General features: G+C 36.8%; 2 protein-coding genes across 5 annotated transcripts in view; both read left to right on the top strand.

The window, feature by feature from the left end:
* The window catches only part of LOC125668994 (probable serine/threonine-protein kinase DDB_G0280133), a 1746-nt gene extending 5 nt beyond the window's left edge, over window positions 1-1741 (top strand). Inside the window, exons 1-2 of the mRNA XM_048903441.2 lie at window positions 1-32; window positions 588-1741. The exon at window positions 1-32 is cut by the window's left edge and continues 5 nt beyond it. Of these exons, the coding sequence (XP_048759398.2) occupies window positions 1-32; window positions 588-1741 (1186 nt within the window). The remainder of the gene's footprint in view (window positions 33-587) is intronic.
* A 3859-nt stretch (window positions 1742-5600) lies between these two features.
* Window positions 5601-21904, top strand: LOC125671105 (uncharacterized). Of its 4 annotated transcripts, none has more exons than XM_048906567.2 (12): window positions 5601-5731; window positions 12777-12888; window positions 13118-13281; window positions 13412-13596; window positions 13755-13944; window positions 14039-14124; window positions 16994-17198; window positions 17460-17611; window positions 17840-18011; window positions 19495-19597; window positions 19703-20454; window positions 20530-21904. In XM_048906567.2, exons 1-11 carry the CDS (start codon window positions 5677-5679, stop codon window positions 19812-19814), a joined length of 1536 nt encoding a protein of 511 aa, XP_048762524.1. In that variant the 5' UTR covers window positions 5601-5676; the 3' UTR covers window positions 19815-20454; window positions 20530-21904. The 4 variants fall into 4 exon arrangements, with proteins under 4 accessions (XP_048762524.1, XP_048762527.1, XP_048762521.1 ...); XM_048906570.2 differs by lacking the exon at window positions 20530-21904 and adding an exon at window positions 18982-19004 and having other exon boundaries at window positions 19703-19840; XM_048906564.2 differs by having other exon boundaries at window positions 19703-21904.
* Window positions 21905-23913: the final 2009 nt, after the last annotated feature.

A 23913-nucleotide genomic window follows, 5' to 3' on the forward strand; every position in this document is an offset into this window, starting at 1 on the left:
GTATGATGCTGGAACCGTGTGTTTATGCAGAGGTTAGTTTACAATCGTGATTTTACATATTTTTCTCTATTAATTGCTTTACGTAATGACTGATAGTTCGAATTCCAAGATGGCGGCATGCAAATTAGCCAAATGGTAAGAATTTCTCCATATGTGGAAAGCCAACGGGGTCAAAACTCTATCCCTGTAATTGTGCGTTTGTATCTACATGTACGCAATGTATCATTCGTTCAATGTATCATTCGTTCAATGTTAATTTAGAAATGTTCAACGTAAAGTGCAGTGTAAATCCGGTGGGTTGGAATGACTGTGTAAAGTGTTGTTACGCAATGTATTATCCATCCAATGTTTACATAGAAATGCGTATTCGAAACTTTTAAGTTGTCAGTGTGTACTTTTTATTATTATTTTTAATTTTGTATAAGTAATTCATCATTTCTTCTATCAACCTTTGAAATTAAATACTCCTGGTTTGTAATCGTTCTTTACACAACTCAAACGCGACAAACCTGAGTCGTTAAATTAGGTAGTGACAGTTCCATCGCCAAACACTCGGCATCAGGTGTGAATGTCACGGGTCCTCGGAGATGACCTTCAACATACAACATCAACACAACATGCAACATCAACACAAAATACAACATCAACACAACATACAACATCAACACAACATACAACATCAACACAAAATACAACATCAACACAACATACAACATCAACACAAAATACAACATCAACACAACATACAACATCAACACAAAATACAACATCAACACAACATCAACACAACACAACACACAACATCAACACAACATACAACATCAACACAACATACAACATCAACACAAAATACAACATCAACACAAAATACAACATCAACACAACATACAACATCAACACAACATGCAACATCAACACAACATACAACATCAACACAACATGCAACATCAACACAACATGCAACATCAACACAACATACAACATCAACACAACATGCAACATCAACACAACATACAACATCAATACAAAATACAACATCAACACAACATCAATACAACATCAACACAACATGCAACATCAACACAACATACAACATCAATACAAAATACAACATCAACACAACACAACACACAACATCAACACAAAATACAACATCAACACAACATACAACATCAACACAAAATACAACATCAACACAAAATACAACATCAACACAACATACAACATCAACACAACATCAACACAAAATACAACACAACATACAACATCAACACAAAATACAACATCAACACAAAATACAACATCAACACAAAATACAACATCAACACAACATACAACATCAACACAAAATACAACATCAACACAACATACAACATCAACACAAAATACAACATCAACACAACATACAACATCAACACAAAATACAACATCAACACAAAATACAACATCAACACAACATACAACATCAACACAAAATACAACATCAACACAACATCAACACAACATGCAACATCAACACAACATACAACATCAACACAACATGCAACATCAACACAACATGCAACATCAACACAAAATACAACATCAACACAACATGCAACATCAACACAACATACAACATCAATACAAAATACAACATCAACACAAAATACAACATCAACACAAAATACAACATCAACACAAAATGCAACATCAACACAACATACAACATCAATCAAGTTCAGAATTGACCACGGGATGATTCCAACTTCTCTATCGTCAACTTACCATATTTATGTAGCAATATTCCATTATCACCTGCATATGGTGTTTACATCTCTCAACTGATTCGATACACAAGAGCTTGTTCTGCGTATGGTCAGTTTTTAAATCGAAGCAGGCTACTGACAAACCAAGTTGATGGTGCATATGTTTCAACAGTCTCGATTGAAGTCAGCATTTCGCAAATTCTTTGGTCGTTATAACGATCTAGTTTGCCAATACAACCTATTATTGGGTCTAATGCTGTCTGACGTGTTTCATACCGATTGTTAGGCCATTCTTGGCACACTGAGTTTGATTACGGATAACTCCGTTAACCTGATTAAGATATAGGGAAAGGCGAAGATAACAAACAGTGATCAATCTAATAACTCCTATAAACAATAAAAAATAGATAGTTGGGCAAACACGGACCCCTTGACACACCAAAGGGCTCACGGCGGGTGTGACCTGTCGACAGGGGATGCTTACTCTTCCTAGGCACCTGACCCCACCTCTGGTATATCCAGGGAGTCCATGTTTGCCCAACTCTCTATTTTGTATTGCTTATAGGAGTTATGAGATTGATCACTGTTCGTTATCCTCGCCTTTCACCACCGTGGGTCAACCGCGGATGGTTACTTAATTCGAGTATTTTAGATTAACTCAATATTTAGCTCAATTATGCAATGAGTTATGATAAAGCACTAATTTTTTACAACTAAGTTTCACGAAATCACAGTTACAATTCACAGAACAGTTGAATATTCACTGGCAACACAATATATATGGAATCAGTTGGGAGTTGATTTAGAGCTGTGGAATCAGTTGGGAGTTGTGGTAATAGCAATCATTTTGACAACAGTCACAGTTTTACAAATTGAGTCACAGTAATTCCACAGAACGGTTTCAAATTCACTGACAACACATCAATATATATGGACTCAGTTGACTTGGTGTGCGCAAACGCCTGTATCACAAAAGATATGTCACGACAACATAACAGGAAACAGCTACCATCTCGTATACTAAGGCAAGGAACGAGTATCTGAAAAACACCCAAAACAAACAGCAGTCAGTATCCAAAATTTAAAATATGTACCTACAGCTTATGGGATGGGTGGGATGGATCTTGAATAGATTCCATAATACAATGGCCATCACAAAAAGATTCTTTTCAAATTATTTCTTCGACTGATCTGATTGAAGTCATCATTTCAGAAAAGAGGCCGATCCCGATTTGGTGCTCATTCATACTTATTTATTGGGTCTTCAATATCCTGCACCCGAATTAAATGCAAGTATTTCTCGTAAAATAAAGTTTATATGAAAAAAATAGATGCTCTCATTCATATATATTGGGTATTATTTGATTTCTATATCTAAATAATCCTGTTTAATTGACAAGGATTTACCGTGTCTTAACCCATAGCTTAGCAGGTCTGTAAACTTATCTGCATGTCAACTGGCAGGTAGCCCAATCACCTCGGGTTCAACCTTCAATATATGCGCAACTTCCGCTTCCTTTTGGAGACCGACCTGAACTATACAGACAGCATGGAGACCGACCTGAACTATACAGACAGCATTTTCGTTAGCTCATCAAACATCCTTTTACATCAACAATGCCCCCGGTCTTCAGGCCAACCACGAGACGTTCAAATGCAGATAGAACGAAAAATGTTTCGTCCCCAGCCAGGGGGAAGGGCCGACCACGTCGTGGAAGACGCCCCACACAGCCGGACACTGAGCCCTCACGGCCACGAGGGCAATATGTTATAACAACGCCACCCGCTGTTGCCACTGCAGCGGCACCAGGACCAGAAGCCCCCGTGCAACCTCTTCTGGGCACAACTAATGAAATAGATTCGCTGGATACGGCAGGTGAGTGTGATAATAGTTGGTTAATTCCACCGGTAGACGTCACGCAGACATATAGCCATTTTTCAGGCCCAAATTTCAATGTCACAGAATACAACCCACCCACAACGGCAAGTTTTTTTCGATTTAGTCGGTTCACACATCCCACTCAAAATATAACAACAAATCTGGGATGGCAAATACATCCACCTTGCAATTCTGTTAAAATCTGGTCAAGAACTGGAAGATCAACTCCAATCTCAGGCCCAAATTCTTATTAAGAATGGCACAATGTGCCTTGTTAAACCCAAAGTCAACTCCTCGTTATCAATCACCGACTGGTCTTCAGCTTTCCTGATCTTTATGAGTGTAATGCTCGAAAAATATAGAACCCGCGTTCAAGAGTTTCTTAAGTACATACGTGACATTCGGATGACCGTGGGTAGATATCCGGGGTGGGCAAAATATGACCAACAGTACCGACTGCGCAAACAATCCGACCCCCAATCATCATGGGGTGTCGTCAATTTTGAACTATGGCTACTTTACATCAATACCCCCTACCAAACACAAGCCATTAAGTCAAACCTAACACAAAACACCCCCCACAGTTAGGCTCAAACCACATGGTAACACCAGGACTTATGGGCAAAGCACTGGTCGATAAATCAAATGTTATTTTCTCCGTCATAATGCCTTATTACCACACACTATTTTAGTTTGGTCTGCTATCCTCCCCCGTTTATACTGGCATGGGGTCCAGCCAGAATGGGCCACAAGATAAATAAAAAAAACGTGTCAAAGTCAATAGCCAATTAAAGGTTTTGTACTCCACCTGGGGGGTGTCGTCATATCCCATGACAATAATTCACCACGTGATACCCCCCACCCCCACCCACTTTTTTAAGATACGACGGGACCCACCTATTTAGGGAGGGTAACACATCTTCCTCATTAACATTCGGGGGGGGGGGGGGTAGGCAGCTCTTCACATGTTTTTTGGCAATCTTGGGGGGGGGGGTTTACCACTCGACCCGGGAAGCAGTTGTCAACTGAGTGGGAATAAATTTCGGTCTCGCACTCTGTCTGGTAGTGGAGGAACATCATATCGATGTCTGTGGCAGGTCTTGGGGGGTATAATTGAGTAAAGTGGTCGTCTGATCTGGCCCGTTGTTTCATCCCCTTCTGTCATACAAAGACAGAGGGCAGAAAGTGACAAAGGTATATTATGAAAATACCCCAAGTTAAAAAGGTAAAAGTCGATTGGGGCTACTCGGGACGTCTCTTCAGTCCTGGTATCCCTCTATCCCTCTTGGCAATGGAGGGGAGACCTCATCTGGAGTACCAGGGTGAGGACTGGTACGCTCCACCAGGGAGGCAATCTTATGAAACAGGGTAAGCAGATCGGGCGGGCACTCGGTCCCAGAGAAAGTTTGCAGGCTGGAATGCCGGCTCTCATGCCCACACGAAGCCACTGGTTTGCCCTTATACTTCGGTTGGTACTCCGGATACCCCTCTGGACCTGCAAATATTTGTATCTTTCGTAACAATGTGGCCATAACGCCAATTCACCTCTAATTTCAATTCAATGTTAATCCGTATCTTGTATATACTTGTGGAATTTCTTGCAATAAATGGTAAACTCAAGATTTGACTTTTCCTTGAGAGTTCAGGCAGGCAGGAGGCATCATGCATGCCACGCGTGTGTGTGCGGCAGCACCACAGGGGGTGTCACCCAATACTTCCGATTGTTCAATTAAATATATATATATATATATATATATATATATATATATATATCGATCAATCTTTTTCCCGGACTTACAGCTTTGGTGGATTGATTTAGAGGGACAGAACCAGTGTAATGTAGGTGCGGATAACGTGTAAATCAAATATCCGGAATGTCTGATATCAAATCAAGGTCTAGGGTGGTATGGCCCCCTCGGATTTCATTGTTGTTTAATCGGTATGTACATAAGATTAGATAAGGGACACGTACTGACGTCATTTGTTTACAATCTGTAAAACAAAATGTTGTGTTTTACTCTGATGTGGACCTGAGAAGATGGTTGTGATATGGAGTATTCGTTTTTGGCATGTTTCTTTGTCCTCGTGGTCATCTTTTACACAGGTGAGTTGTAGATTTTCTTCAATTTTAATTCAGTAGGGAGATTAAAGTACATTTTCTAAATCTGACGTGAATGAATTGTATCGGGACTTTAGCAGGATCCAGCAGTTCTTATCAATGTTGTGGGGATGAATCATACTACTATGTAGTATGAGAAATTATAGTTATCTTTCCTGGCTGTTACTCTATAATCGGTGCAGTGATTTACCGAGAAGAAGAATTATTATTTTAAACAAGAAAATATTTACCGAAAAGAAGAGGAATTAACAAAAACAAGAAAACCCTTACAGAAAATAAAAATTAAATATCAAAAACAAGTCTTGTAAGAAATGCCTATATAGACAAAGATCTTCCCCGAACTTTATAATTTAAATAGAATCTTACAGCAGTTTATACAAAAAGAATCTTAGACAGTGGGAAAACCTAGGTATCATGTTTTACAATATCATAAAAAAAAAATCAGATTTGAGCCTTTGCTTGTGACGTAGGGCGAGTATAGGTCTACTTTAAACCCTTTTTTGCAAGACCCATAGGAACAATATGTCATCGCCATGGTATGAAGTACCATTGCTACACGGACGATACATATGCATGGTAACCAGACCAAAGGAAAACTGGGTAAACTATGTATCTCACATGGAAACCTGCATCGCAGACATAGGATCTTGGATGGCATCGAACCTTCTTTTAATTTTAAAAATCAAGACATGACTGAACTAATTTTATTTTCAACGAAACAAAATTTAAGACTACGCCCATACGCTACAGGTCAAGGTGGGGTACCATACTATCAAGAGTACAATAGGCATGAAACGTTTTGGCGTATTTTTCAATCAAATCTTACAATTAAAAAACAATTGTTGTCAGTCATCAAATCGTGTCACCATCAGATCTTTAACAGCAAGCGGATAAGACGCTACTTAACAAACGAAGCTTGTAAAACCCTGGTCATCGGCGCTAGCCACGATTACTGAGTCCGGTAGTACAAGTACCTACCCTACCTCAAACCGTGGCTGCATGATCAGCAAAAACCTCGCTTTTCATGAATATTTATGAAATGACAAAATAATTTTTTTTTTAGACCAAACACAGTCACAATATTTTAATGGCTGTGCTCACAACTAAAACGTGCGGTATTTGTTTACAAATTATAACGGACAAAATAGGCTACGGCTCCCTGTTTACCGAAGCAAGTGAAGTGTATCAGTATTTTCAAATGAAATTCGCATTAACAGCAGTGGTTGTGCTTGCACATTATGTATTAATAAAATTAATCGTATTTTCAAACTTGATGAGGAAATTCGGGGTAACGTGGATATATTGAAATCTGAAAGACTAGAGTTGATAGGACAATTATCTAATTAGCGCGGCGTCGTTACGCATATTATATGGTAAATTTATTACACCGGGAAAGTCAACCTGAAATAGCGTCCATTAGTTTCAACAACTAAAACGTGTCCGGTTTGTTCTCAATCGGCAATCCTCGGATTATTCCGCTTAGAGCATGCAATGACCTCCGAATGATTTTCTTTCCACCAAAAAATATCATGGAAGTTCACCGATTGGTTGACTATTGAACATAAATATTCATGAAGTCGAGGAATTTTAAAATATAAAGCCATAGTATTTGACGTAGTGTAAACGGAGACAATAGGCGTGGCTTGCGATGATGAACCATGGTAAACGCCTTTCTAACATCTAAACTTGATTATGGAAACGGTCCATATTTTGGAGTTGGGAAAAAAATTGAAACGGCTGCAACGAATGCAGAATACTGCTGCTCGTCTCGTTACGAGGTCGCCGAAACGGGAACACATATCTCCGATTCTGGCGGAACTCCAATGGCTTCTCATTCATTACCGACCCCAATTCAAGATTTTGACCTACACATATTGTTCCTTCCACGGTTCTGCTCGTCATACATCGCAAGTCTTTTAAATGAATACAAGCCAAGTTGACCATTACGGTCAGAATCGAAGTCGCACCTTGTGGTGCCAAAGATCAGAACAAAAAATACGGACAACGCCAACTCAGCTGGGCTGCAGCACATGAAAGGTGAAGATAACGAACAGTGATCAATCTCATAACTACTATAAAGGTGAAGATAACGAACAGTGATCAATCTCATAACTTCTATAATGGTGAAGATAACGAACAGTGATCAATCTCATAACTCCTATATAAAGGTGAAGATAACGAACAATGATCAATCTCATAACTCCTATATAAAGGTGAATATAACGAACAGTGATCAATCTCATAACTCCTATAAAGGTGAAGATAACGAACAGCGATCAATCTCATAACTCCTATAAAGGTGAAGATAACGAACAGTGATCAATCTCATAACTCCTAAAAGCAATACAAAATAGAGTGCAATGACCTTCCAGATGACATCAAGAAGTCAACATCTCTTGAAATTTTCAAAAAAACGTCTTAAAACTCATTTTTATCAATTGGCGTTTTAGATTCTAACATGTATAAACTGTGATTGTTTTCAATTATCAAACAACAAACAAACCCATCTTTATTAGCTATTGATCTTAGTAGTGTTTTATTTTGATAATTTTACAGATATATAAGATCTTGTGTCATACTGTCATTTAATTGTGTTTTATTGTTACATTCCTCTTCTTACCTTTGTAAAGCGCCTTTGAGTTTGTTTTATGTAAAACTTATACGGTACCAATTTTGATGCACCAGATGCGCATTTCGACAAATGATGCTCAAGACGAAATATTGGAAATCCGAAATAACAATAAACTAGTAATTTGTTTTATGTAAAGCGCTATATAAATTTTATTATACTCCACTTTCTAAAGAAAGTTCGGGTATATTGTTTTTATCCCGGTCCGTCCGTCCGTCCGTCCCGGTTGTTGTCACTAAAACTGTGTCCACATTTACAGCGCAATCCAAATGATATTCTAGGAGCTGAATAGCAAAGTCCTGTAGATATGCAATAAGGTTTCAAAATGTTCATATTGGCCCCAGGGGGCAAATGGGGCCTGAAAAATGACATTTTCTAACATAAAGCTTGTCACTTAAACTCCATCTACATCTGTAGGAGCAGTCACATGATATTCTAGGAGCTGAATAGTAATGTCCTGTAGATGTGCAATAAGGTTTCGGAATTTTCATATTGGCCCCAGGGGGCAAAAAAGAGCCGGAAAATGACGTTTTCTATCACAAAGCTTGTCACTTAAACTCCATCTATATCTTTAGGAATAGTCACATGATATTCAGGGAGCTGAATAGTAATGTCCTGTAGATGTGCATTAAGGTTTTGGAATTTTTATATTGGCCCCAGGGGGCAAATAGGGGCCGAAAAATGACGTTTTCTATCACAAAGCTTATCACTTTAACTCCATCTACATCTTTAGAAAAAGTCACATGATATTCAAGGAGCTGAATAATAATGTCCTGTAGATGTGCAATAAGGTTTTGGAATTTTCATATTGGCCCCAGGCGGCAAATAGGGGCCGAAAATGACGTTTTCTATCATAAAGCTCCATCTACATCTTTAGGAGTAGCCACATGATATTCTAAGATTGTTGACCTTGAATGGCCTTGAAAGTGGGTCAAGGTCAAAGGTCAAGATTACTTTCTCCTCCACAAGGTATTACGTGGTTGACCTTTAAAAATGGGGTCAAGGTCACTCTTCAAGATGTGGGTCTCCGCAAGCGACGCAACATTGAGTATGTACGTTATTCCAAAGGAAGTCTATATCCCCTTCCTTCACGGGATTCAGCATGATAGCTGTCTGCACCAATGCACCAAGTACTTGCGAGACACAGATAGATGACTGACACTCTACGCATAACTTGGAAAACAGTCTCCATGGGAAAGCTCTGTCAATGTCAGGGAGGACTGCATAAACCAACCAAGTGCCAATTTACATATCTGCCCAATGTTTAACAGTAGGGCAGTGGTACTGATCTTTAAGCAATACACAAAATTGACACTCTACACAAACTGATAACACCCCCCCCCCCCAAAGAAAATTAAAACAAATACACATACATGATACACAGAAATAGTTAAACATGTACATTTCACCTTCTGTAATATTGTAAACCAATAAATGAATAAAAAATAATTCAAAAAAAAGAAGAAAAAGAAATGATAAATAAAACAAATGAACAAGCCAGACTAATGATGCAATATCCTCTGTTCAGACTATATACTCAGGAAACAATTTCTTTGTGCCTTTGCTCAGCCTCTCAAATCCAAGTGAACTCACTGAAATGACATCTACGTCCACACATGTACACAAATCATCCAACGAGGAAATGCGCAGCTTCCCCTCCTGTCGTCCGTTTACTGCATCCTCAAAAGTGAAAGTAGAAATCCCCGCCAACCAACTTTCTCACTTGTCACTGTTTCGGATCCTATAAAATGCCACTTTATCAATGTACAATGATCACCATTATGCATTCAAACACAAATAAACAACATTGATATCATTCAAACTCCATTATTTCTTTTCTTTATATCATCTAGTATTTAACTCTGGTCACATTACCTTCGTAAATATTTTGCTCACTAAAACGTCATGCCGGGACAAATGATCATAGTTATATTTAGAGAGGGGAAAAGTGGAATATGACGATGGCTGATCATCAACTTTTATAACATTTGTTTGAGAATATAATTCACTAAAAATTAAACTTGTCGTAAAATTTACACACTGAAGTAACTACGACGAGTTGCAGAAAACCTGAATTTTCGAGTTACTGCCGGATTCTATCTCTTGTGAAGTATATCTTGTACAGAAGCGGATGTAGAATTTTTTTAAGTGTGTGTGTGGGGGGGGGGGGGGGGGGTTCCAGCACTTGATCTTTTAGATACCTTTCACAACGTCTATCCGCTATCTATTTCTGATATCGCAAAGAAATGAGAGAGAGAGAGAGAGAGAGAGAGAGAGAGAGAGAGAGAGAGGTTACTCCCAGTAAGCTGGGGGCGGTCTAGGCCCCCAGAAGCTGTAGGGTAAATGGTGCAACTCCTGCATTCTGTCCTGCATTCCGAACATTTCCTGGCACTTCCTTTTCACTTTCAAATTGTCTACTTCTTAAACAAAATTTTTTATGTTACATATACAAATGTACTTTTTTTTTTTTTTTTTTTTTTTTTTTTTTATTTCAATCAATCGACATACATTTGCACAAAAGTAGATACAAAAGAATATGAATATATTTAAGCGTAGATATATATATTATAATATTCATTTTCTTTTTATGAGAGAGAGAGACAGAAAGAGAGAGAGAGAGAGGGGTGAGTCAGTTGACTAATGGAGACCACTTTTCCCAGTCCGTTTTGAATTTATCTAATTCATTTCTTTCCTTATAACTATCCTGATTGATTTGATACAATGTGTTTCCAATCATTTATAGGGGCTTTAACTGTTAGCTGATTTTTTTGGCATCTATTCCTATACATATATTTTTTTATTATTATAAATAATGCATTGTATGACCTGAAATGTTTTTGTTTTGTATCACCAAATATAAAAGTTTTGACATCAAATTCTATTTCAATCTCCTTTGAATTGCAATATCTGATAAATTCTGATAATAATTGTTGTACTTTTGGACAATCCCAAAGTAAATGGTAAATTGTTTCGTCTTCCCTCTCACAAAAGGTGCATAGTTTAGAATCTACTCTACCTAATTTGTACATGTAGCTATTAGTACAAATATACTTTTTAAGAATTCTTTTTAAAAGCGATACTTGCATCTGACGAAAATATCGTAAATATATTATCAGTGTGTCGTCTTATTTATCCTAGAGTTGAATGATAATTATACTAGTGTTGATAAATTTGAATGAAGCAATTAGTAGTACATATACATGTAAGTATCTACCGTTCATATCATCTGGACTCAAAGTCTCGTTAAAATTGAATATTTCTTAAACTTTTTGGTTCTCCAAAGGGGAGGGGGGTCCAGATGCCCTGGACCCCCCCCCCCCTTCTGGATCCGCTCATGTCTTATGTGTTATTTCTGCTAGGAACTTTCATTTGCAATACAGTCACTTGCCCTTAAAACCATCCCAATGCGAAGTAATATGAGCCCCGTCGGTTTTATTGACAACGCAATTTCTTTCTTTTGAAATGGGAAAGAAGTTCGATTTATTGACACCTCTCTCTCTCTCTCTCTCTCTCTCTCTCTCTCTCTCTCTCTCTCTCTTTTTTTTTTTTTAAAGCCAACTCACACTGTGGCTTCTTTGCTAGTTAAAATTATAAGATCCAGCGATATAAAAAGGGGTGGGGGTCCAGGAATAAAAAAAAAAATGAATCGATAAAAATAAATATACGTGTATCACCCAGTGCTAGTTTATATTTTATTTAATTTGTACATTAAAAATAATTGCCTACAAATATAAGCAGTATCATATTTTAAAAAAAATAATAAAACTACAAAGATGTCCCACAGAAAGGGTGTGTGTGTGCCAATCCCCGGATTCCCCTCTGGAATCGCCATTTGGACAGAGAGTACATTTAAAGTGCGGGTATTACTGTCTCATGACAGCATCTAGTTATTTTATTATAAACCCATCATTAATGCATTGTACATTAGAAATGTTGTCTGGATTGTCAACTTCATTTTACATCAGCTCTAAATCTAAAAAATTTATTTTGTTGTAGAAATGTGCTACTGTGATAGTTTTTGTGTATAACTTTAACCATAGACATTGATAAAATTATTACATTTTATCAAAATAAAGATTTCGGTTTTATTTTATGTAGCATTCTGTAAAACTAAATTTTTGTACGGGAAGATAGATATGTAATTTTGCTTCATTCAGAGCTTCTGGATAGGTTTTCAAACACAAATATCAATAACAAAAGTTTATAAACCTTATTTTTTTTCCTCTCATAGAAATAGGAAGTCACAATTTTTCTACAAAAATTTTCCACACAAAAATGACAGCTAGTAGTGCTTTAAAATATGCTGCTAAAAATAAATACCTACTTTTTCAAAGTTGATGATTTTGAATGCCGCTAGAATAACCACTTACACGGTATTAACTAGTACTATTGATTTGACAGCATCAGAAAAACAACATGACAATTTTTGCTGTATAGAGAGGAATTATCAATACCTTCATTGCCAATGGGAGGGTACCGATAACACATCGTGCTGGCGTCTAACAAACTCGGGGCAAGTCTTTGAGTCAGTCAATCCTTTACATCTGTGATTCGTTTACATGCTTTTATCATCTTATCGACCTTCTTGATGTGGATGGTATTTCATATTATAATGCTTTGCAGATATTTATAATTTTTCAAATAAATTTATTCCCTTTTTCCTTTCTCGTCTATGTATTTATTCTTTGACGGCTATTCATTTTATATGTTTTAATGGGTTGTTGTTTTTATCGTGCTGAAAGGATCCCCAATGCCAGTATCTATAACATTCAAGGAGAAGAAAATAAGCTGTCCTGCAACATCTCGCTGAATAACTACTTACAACTAGAAGAAAATGAATTCGTTTTGATTAACGTGTGCCGCAACACAACAATCACTACCACATTTACAACAACTGATGAATATGGTAAAATTCCACTACTTCATTACTTCACAATCAATATATCAGGTATTAAAAGTGATATATATATATATATCTAAATATATTGATTTACTTAACTAATAACAGATTATCCTTATCGTTTCCCTTTTCTCAGTACAATTAAATCCAGTGACTGACCTTCGTCCAACATGGTCGTCACGGACAACAGTGAATCTCGCATGGAGACTTCCGGTCTCGGCCTGCAGTGTAAATGACGAGTCCGGCGGTATAAACTGTACAGCTTCCATTAACACTGACTCCAAACCAGTGCCCACAAATTCGGGATGGTACTTGCCCAAAGTAAGATATGTGTATTTGTCGCATTTGATGTATACTGGTACTTTTGATGTAATAATCTCATTTGGAAACACATCTGAGAAAGGTGTAAAATATGAAATATTGAAGTAAAAACCAGAAAATCAAAACTATTCAAATTGTCCCATTTTTGTTCCGAACAGGTACCTCGTCAAGAAAAATGGACAGCTATCAGGAAGTCGGATTCCAGATGCTTTGGTCCAGTCTCCATGTCCTCGAGATTTACTAATCTTCAATCGTCAAAGAAGTACAGAGTGAGAGTAAAATGCCGTCCCTTAGGATCCAAATATTGGAGTGACGTAAATGTCTGCTACGTCACAACAAATGTATCAAGTGAGTCGAGATTAAGATGTAAAGTTGGAATTGCACCAGTACGCCATTCTACGAGTTTACACAAATTAAACACCTTATTTTGTATACTTTGCAGAACCGCAGTACAAGCCATCGTTAGAACTCGGATCCTATGTTTTGTATAGGTGTGGACATTACAATTGCCTAACACTTTACTGGAAAGTACGATGTTTTAATTTAATTCAAACAATATTTTATGTTTGAACATAAATGGATTAGACAATAGGCATTGCCTATATAAGCCTTTCCCCTACAAGTGTCATACAGATATGTTTAATTACATGTTTGTATAATTACATATGAATAATAACAATGAAACTGTTTGGTAACAGAAATATGAAATAAATTAATGATATGTTTCAAATTCTATAATAATTTATAACTTAACGTATGACAAATAAGAGTAATTTAGGTATGAATATCAAGAACTATTATTTAAAAAAGAGAGACAATTGGTTATGTGGTATGAGAATGAAATTAATTAAACGAATCTATTTGTAGACAAGATAAATTCATGTACAATTCTGAAAATTACACCAATTTTTGTTTATAACTAAGGTTATTGTCACCATTCAAAATGAATTCTAAAGATAAAGGTAATGTTATTTGTAGATTATTAAAACTTTGTATCAGTCTTTGTGTTTTGAAAATTTGAATTTCTTATGACAAAATCATATTCACCACTAACTTCGCGCCATTTTCTTGTAATTTGACGTCAGAAATCACGCATTATATCGTTGTTTTTGACCGAAAACTTGAAGTTTCAAACATACAAAGTGGCATACTGAAGATTGATTTTTCTACCAATCTTTGAAAGATAATATGTAGTAACCATATGAATGTTGTCCACTAAGTAGTTCCATATTTGCTGGAGCAAAATTATAGAAAAATATTAACTTTTGTCATCAAAATTTCGAAAATCCGAGAAAAGTCTAATATTTATAACTTCATCTCTTGGGTTAAACGATTGACATCAGGTGTGAATGTCACGGGTCCTCGGAGATTACCTTAAAAACGGATGTCTCGTGTCACAGTAGGTGTGGCACGCTAAACAACTCGCACTGCTCAATGACCGGAAGTGCCGACTATAGGTCTAAATTTGAAGCCCTTCACCGATCTTAGTGACGTCCAGACCTGGGGTCAATTACTTTAAAATATAATGAATTAAATTACAATTACATTGGAAATTTCACCATTACAATTACTTTCATTGATATAGGTAATTAATTAAATTACAATTACTTTGCTAAAGTAATGAATTACATTACACATTACAATGGAAAAAAAAATATAAAGAAAATTTATGAACACAATTTATTTGAAGTTAACTTTTAAATCTTGGCACACTGATTTTGGCTGCGGATAGCTCTGTTTACTTGATCAAGATATAGGGCTCACGCCGGTCATCAGGGGATGCTTACTCCTCATAGGGACCTGATCCCACCTCTGGTGTGTCCAGGGGTCCGTGTTTGCCCAACTATCTATTTTGTATGGCTTATAGGAGTTATGAAATTGATCACTGTTCGTTATCTTCACCTTGCATCTAAAACTAAAACCTTGCATTGTGAATATTTTACACATTATACTTGCATTTTATCATCATCAGATTTTCAAAAGTATTGTCAGTCAGAGAGCAGTGCTCTGGTCTGAAAACTTTGCCTGCAATGCTGAAAAGTCTTTCCACAGAGGCAGATGTTGCCGGGTTGGCCAAGAGAAACTTGTATTATTTTATGAAATAAGAAATTATATGTAATTCAAATGTAATTGAAAAGCAATGGTCATTACTGGCATTTTTATGAAAGTAATGCATTACATTACAATTACTTGTAATTCAAAAATGGGTGCATTACACCCCTTTACTTTAAAAACAAGAGACGTTTGTAAAACACATGCCCCCATGGTGCAAAATCGAAAAGTGTTATTCACACACATCATTTAATTGAGAGTAGTATTATCAATTCAAAATATTGAGCAGATATATCTTTCTATGTCAAGAGTGGATTGCCCAGGTGACATAAAAATCAATTGGGTCATCAATGCCTGAAGATATACCAGTATACCAAGTTTGATGTCTGACAAGCAAAGGGTTCTCAAGATATTGAGCGGACAGTATATTCCTACATGTATGTCTAGTTTGACCCTTGACCACTCCACCTCAAAATCAATAAGAGTCATTTTCTCCTGATGATGTACAAGTGTACCAAGTTTGATGTCTGTCAAGCAAAGGGTTCTCAAGATATTGCACGGACAGTATATTGCTATGTCCAGTTTGACCTTTGACCATGTGATCTCAAAATCAATAGGGGTCATTTTCTTCTTAAGATATACCAGTGTACCAAGTTTGATGTCTGTCAAGCAAAAGATTCTCAAGACATTGAGTGGTCAATATATTCCTATGTCTAGTTTGACCTTTGACCAGGTGACCTCAAAATCAATAAGGGCCATCTACACCTTAAGATGTACCAGTGTACCAAGTTCGATGTCTGTCAAGCAAAGGGTTCTCAAGATATTGAGCGGACAGTATATTCCTATGTCCAGAGTAGGTTGACCCTTGACCTTTAACCTTTTGACCTGAAAAACAATAGCGGTCCTTTTCTTTTCATAACCAACCCACATATGAAATATCATTACGATCAAGTAAATGGTTCTTAAGATATTGAGCGGACATGTGGTCTACCGACCGACCAACTGACCGACCGACCGACAGGTGCAAACCAATATACCCCTCTTCTTTGAAGGGGGTATAAAAATGTAATGATTACAATGCATTACTATTACACATTACCATTACCGCAGGTCTGGTGACGTCTACATATGACTGAAAAATTCTTGAGCGAGACGTTGAACAAGATCCATTCAATCAATCTTTAAAATACAGTAGACTCGGCTTTAAAAGATTGAAAGTTAGGAGGTCCTTCTTATGTTGAGTCCTCTGATACGATACTTGATGAGGATGGCGTTGGTCAGGGTTTTGTGAAAACATGCAAGCCTAAATATTTAATTTCATTTCAAGTTTGAACTCTGTTTTCAGATGAGACGTTACTTGGATGAAGAGATCAGTGGTTACAGTTATAACATTTCACAAATACCGTCCTCCGGAAACGACATGGTGAACAGAACCATGGTGACCATTTTAAAGCTGCCCGTGGTTCCTGTGTATACGCTGTCAGTCTGGGCCATAAACACGGCCGGCAACTCGCCTCCTTCTACAATGCAGATTCACACTCAAAATGGCGGTAATGTAAACTTCTTTTCCACATTTTCTATCTACACGAATTGAAACCGTTTCGTGTGGTGTAAATGCATTGTATGCGGTGTGCTGAAAAATCATAATTATACGTCGTGCAAATTGTGTCTTAAATTTCATGATCAAAAAGCTGTTGTACTTTGGAGGAATTAGAAATCATGGATATGTTCAAACCAAACTACCCATCCACATGAATAAGTGTTATACAGTATTGTCACCGAGTAACTCGCCATATTTCGTCCAATTGTAGACAGATATAAGCCTTATTACGTATCAACTACACTAGTGAGACGGAACACGTATGAGGTATCATACAAACGAAGGGGTGACAGTTCTGTTGTAGATGCAACGGTATATTACTGGTGTCAGGGGGACTTCAAGGGTCGTGTAGTCGACTGTCACGTGAGTATCATTTACACAAGTAAAAGAAGGTGATCTGATCTGTGTGAAATATTGTAGTGCACAACCAATTATTCAATTAATCCTTCCTTAAAGCTAGTGTCCGAAGTTATATAGACCGAATCTATGCCTGATCCCAGTTCAATAAACTACATGTATGCTCGAATCAAAAGTCAGTCTTAGCATCTTAAGGCTATTTTGTTGTGTGGATACATAAATAATTTATTTTAGAATTCCATCCAGTGGAAAAGCGTGAACACTGGCAACCTCACCAAACGTTCCAATATATACAAGTACAATATTACAACAGCTTCTTCAGGAGACTGGCATTTCGCGGTGGCACTCTTTTACAATGAGACAACATCAGGAATGGTCTGGGGAGAGACTGTGACATCGGAACAAGGTGAATGTCTGAGGAGACTGTTTTCTTCTCATCTAATGTATTCGGCATGTCATGTTGTATAAAATGATACAATGTGTGTATATTGTTTGAGAAAGCGTGAACTTTTACAATCCATGAATTTTCCTTCCTGAATGAAAAACACAATCAAAATATTCCCTTTCACATTAAATTTAGAGAATGGAAAAGAGAGAGTTGACGAGTTTCACAGTTGAAATACTCGGAGTAAGCATAGTTCTCCGAAATTTGTTTCATAGAAATTTTGTTGTAAGATTGATTGATTGCTTATTTATTTTACGTCCCGTCGAGAATTTTTCACTCATCTTGAGACATCACCAGCTGTAGGCGAAGTACCACCTATTTAGACATATGTTTTGCGGTCAGGGTCGTAGCAGTGAGGGTTCTTCATGGTGCCAAGACCTGCTGCGACACGGGACCTTCGTTGTTTTTTTAAAGGTCATATCCAAAAGACCCGTGATTCTCACTTTTAAATGCCGAGAGTTTGCGAACCACTACCTATTTTAACGCCTTATTTAATTAAGTTTGACGCGGCCATGGCACGGGCGGGGCTCGAACTCACGACCTTCCGGTTACGAAGTGAAAGCTCTACCATGAGCTAGCGCGACCGGTCTGTGTGTCACGATAATTTTAAAAGCAAACATACATGTAGTGGTTTCGTCGATTTGGTGATAATTCGGCTCTATTTCGACGATATTAATTGATTGCCATACCGCATCAGTTTTGTGAAACGTTACTGTCGAATCATGTTTTTATCTATAAAAATCGAAACAATAATGAATATTGTTATCCCATTGATATAAAATATAAGGCATATCGAAGGATAAGTAAAATCCCATCTTATAAAAGGCCCAAACAAGAGCTTCAACGCGGATTTATTTCTAGATTCTTATACAGATGGAGTAAAATTATTGTATACCTTTTGGACTCATTCTAAGAATTTTCGGTTTTCTAGATCATAATTTGCGGCATGGTCAGGTGAGTAGCAACTGAGTTATATGACACACATGTCATCTTATCGTACAAATAAATGATTTAACGCGTGTGTAAGTGAATAGCAGATGGCGTAACTGTTGTCTGATGCAATTTACAAACTGCGATGTTTCACGTCTGCATATGTTTTCATAAAGCGCTAACGGCAAAGTACAACAGCTTCAAGCGTCGCAGTTCATACCCTCATGTATTTCAAAAATGAAATTTATTTCTTGCATGTACATATTCTACTTTTATCGCTGTCGAAATTCCCAACCCGTTAAAATAGACGTACTGCTTTCATCAAAATTCATACGCGCACTGTTCACAGCTACAGCCATTCATGAAGAAGTACCTATCATAACAATCTGTTAAGATATCAAAGGCAAAAACATTGGAATTGTAAACATTCTGATATGGCCACCACTTTGGCATAGACTTGCGTAAGTTGTAATTGTCAATTTAAAGATGAGTTTGAGTATCCTTCTCTTGGTAGATCCTGTCAAAAACGCCGTGAAATCTACGACAATAGCTGTAGTAAGCATTACTTGTGGTGTGGCGGTACTGATTCTGATAGGGATCTGCATTTGGTGTGTAAGGTGCGATATACTGGGTCACGCTGTTCTTTGATATAATAGAATATTTGATAGCATGTGCGGGAATCAAAAATACTGAAACAGCTCTTCTTTTTTTAATCCAACTAGGCAACGCAGTAGGGACATGTCAATCCAGATCGAGGTTCCTGAGATCGAGTCAAAGCATAGAGGACCTGGTAATATAAAAACTACAGCTTATACTACAAAAACAGTCGAATGAAAGATATAACATTTATATCAATATAAACGATGGATGTCGATCCAATGTGTGCTCAAGAAACATGAATTCGTCGCTGCCGTGCTGCTGTTTACTTAAATGACTACTCAAACTTCACTTCTGGTTACAAGAAGATATCAAACATAAATCGGATAATTCCGGATTTCGATATTATGATGAACAGTCGTTTCAAGTTTTGTTATGCCGTGAAATTATATTTACACTACCTCAATTAATAAATTCTCTTTGTGTGTGCGAGCACGAACGCACGCATGCAAATAAGTTTACCTCAGATTTCACTCAAATTTTCAAAAAAAATACGCTTGATTGCTGGTTATTACATTTCCACATACTGCACACCAAGAGAAGTGTTGTATACTATTTCCACACACTGCACACCAAGAGAAGTGTTGTATACTATTTCCACACACTGTACACTAACAGAGATGTTTTTGTACTATTTTCACACACTGTACACTAACAGAGATGTTTTTGTACTATTTTCACACACTGTACACTAACAGAGATGTTTTTGTACTATTTTCACACACTGTACACTAACAGAGATGTTTTTGTACTATTTTCACACACTGTACACTAACAGATGTTTTGTAGTATTTCCACACACTGTACACTAACAGATGTTTTGTAGTATTTCCACACACTGTACACTAACAGAGATGTTTTTGTACTATTTCCACACACTGTACACTAACAGATGTTTTGTACTATTTTCACAAACTTCTATTGTGCGCAATTCAATTTCTTTGTACACTATTACGTGTTACAGCTTAGAGAAAATTAAGTGTTACCGTTTCATGGTTTCAGAGCATTGTTGGCACTTTACAAAAACCTCCTCCTAATTTTGCAGTGTATATTCTTAATTTTCACATTCTAACATCTCCACTCTTTTTCTCGATGATGTTTTGTAGATTTGAATAGTCATGCATGGATATAAATAATGCATGTTGTTGAGGGCAGAATTTAAATAACCGTTGTCAAAGGAGGTGCACTTTGTTTTATGCAAATAACACAAGAGTTACTTTTCTAAAGTTTTCGGATTTTAGAGGTAACTGTCATGAAATATCCATGTTTTTTAAATGGTTTAATTCTTCAAAGTTTGAGAAACAATCACTTCTCTCTGTCCACTTACTGTGCACTTTTTAATATATTCGATCAGTGCATACTATCTATTCAAGATATATTACTGGATTCAGGTACTCTTCACACAATATACTTCCATTCATGATCAGCAGATACAGGATTACAATAAATGTATAGAATATCGATGTGTATGTAATACGGGGGAGAAAACAAAATTAAAGTCAAATGTTTTTAAGAAAAATCACTTTCCCCCTAGAAATGTATATAAGAAGTGTTCATATTCCTACGCTAGATGCCTCCTCAGTCTTTTCACGAAATATAGGTCATTCTTCGATTGAAATTTTTTTCACGATTGATTATACTATTGCAACAATTATATTACTTTGATGAATATTGTTCGTTAATTATCATACAATTTCTTCTGAGAGAGAATGTTAATCATTAATTTATGTGGGGTTTTCCCGTTGTTTAATGACGGAATGCGTATACAACACTCAACACCTGGATTCGGACCACAATTAAAAGGTGAAGGTCACCAGTCTGAAGATATTTGCAATGTATTCAGTGTGACATATACATGTCTATTTATTTTTTAAGGGTTTCTTTGCTGTTAAGGTTATACCATACACAAAATTTGGAGAAAGTGTAGATTACATCAATCCTTCTTGTTTTTGCCATTCTAAAGTTCACATTAATTTGTTACATGGTAAAAATTAGAGTACAATTGTATTTATTCCGAGAGATTTCAATTTTTTCATGTCTTTGCTTTGAATTTCCATACAGATATCAAAGGAAAAATTTGGGAAGAATGATGAAATAAGACTGGTTTGATAGGGAAATTTTGTGAAAAAATGATCATTTTAAGCAAAAATTGAGCCTGCACAAAGTATGTGCCCCAATAAGTTGTATTAATAGGTATACGCATTCTCATGTAGTATTTTTAAAGCTATACTTTTCTGCTGTATTTTAATAAATTTGCTAATCCCCAACTTCCTTGATTTCCTTCTTTATCATTCGACAAAAAAGCATAAATATCTTTGTACCGTATTTGTGCCATCTATCCATTTTTTCATACGTCTTGCAAGCACCGGTGTGTGCACTGTTTGCTAGTGATAAAAGATTGGTGACGGTATTTGCTACGGACATGAAGGACTATACACCAGTTTCATAACAAGTGCAGTCTTTTCTTCTAGATCAGCTGAGCATAGTGAAAATTCAAGTAAATTAAAAGTCAAATATCTTGGATATGGGGTAACCCATATCTATTCATGTTAAATTTGGATCCTGGAGAAGAGGCAGATAGATTGTACATAATCCATAGCATGCAAAGCACATATTTTATGTTTGGTGTTCATGTGGTATTGTACTCAAAGAGCGGATACCACGATTGCCAGGTTGCTCTGAACATAGGACGCACTATTTCACAGCTGATGCAGGAGGTCACGGTGAAGAGCTCACAGTAGTGTAGTTAGATTTGACCTTGAAACTGTTCCATACATGTTGATACAGAAGTCGCCAAATCATTATCATATTCAAAACACTTAAAAAAGAATCATAACTTATTTCATGGGGATCAAGTTACGGTTTACAAGAACATGACGGAAATTGCAAACTGGAAAATGTTGAGGATGTAACATATCTGTTATCTTGTTTGTCATGGAAGTGAATAAGAGAGAGAGAGAGAGAGAGAGAGAGAGAGAGAGAGATCAACTTCAAACAAACTCCATAATAGAGGGTTCGTGAATTATCTAACCATCTCTGCAGATACCCAGACACGATATGGATAATGAATACCGTGGAAGAAAGAATATCATGGCTAGGAATGATTTTCAAGCGAAAGAGACTGATAATAAAGAAAGGAAAGATCGCACCACTATTCTCAATTAGAAGTCTCAGTCATAGCCGAAAATATCATCAATTGCTTAGTGGCCGAGTTGCACAACGTGCAAACGGCGTATAGAATGGTGAATGGCGGGCGGGCGTCCCTGTAATAGTACCTACTGTGTGTAATCAACTCCTCTCACACCTCTAACTTGACGTTCCTCAAACTTTGTACAGTTGTTATGGACATATTGAAGATGTGCATGTACCATTTTGAAAGTGATCATACATTTTTCGAAAAATTTACTTGTAGTTGAACTAAGTCATTTTTTAAACCTGTCTTGAATAGACGGTACCTATTTACCTATTTTATGTACACAACTACTCTCAGACCTCTAATTTAAAGTTCCTCAAACTTTGTAGAGTTGTTATGGATGGGCATTTTTCAAAAAATTAACTTGTAGTTCAACTTGTCATTTTAAGCATGTTTTGAATAGACGGTACTTAATTTAGTAATACTGTATTCATATATTCTAATGTCTGTGTGACCTTGTAGGGTCGGATGAATTTGAGTTACCGTACCTATACTGGATTCCTAACCTTCATAAAAACCCTTACAAACAAAGATACATTGCTGAATCCAGTAAATGTTCGACCTAATCCATATCTTTGCTCCTCATGAAAATATTAACAGTTGTGAAGGAGAAACTCCTAACGTACTATGCGACTACATATTCCAGAAGTGGTGTAAATCAAATGTGGATTCTAAAACATTCTAAAGAACTTTTAGCAAACTTGAAATCGCAAAACTTTTCTCAAATCAACATCAAAACGTATGACTTTTCAACACTAAACATGACCATTCCTCACGATAAATCAAAGGCTAGACTTTTTGACATCATGGACAGTTGCTTCTTCAACAAAAAATGGAAAACGCAAATATTCCTATCTAGTGATCAATCATCCAAAACATTACTTTGTTAAACGCCACTCTGATTCCATTCACAAGTCCTCTGAAGTTGAAATGAAAAATATACCGGAGTTCCCCCATTGACAATATTTTCGTGGTCTTTGGTGATTAGGCCTTCAAACAGTCTGTTGAAATTCCCATGGGCACGAGTTATGTTCCTTTGTTTGACCTGTTGTTATAATTCCGATGAAGCAGTATTTATTCAAA

The sequence above is a fragment of the Ostrea edulis genome, chromosome 4 (genome assembly GCF_947568905.1).
Source record: "Ostrea edulis chromosome 4, xbOstEdul1.1, whole genome shotgun sequence".
In the NCBI taxonomy this organism is placed as follows: domain Eukaryota; kingdom Metazoa; phylum Mollusca; class Bivalvia; order Ostreida; family Ostreidae; genus Ostrea; species Ostrea edulis.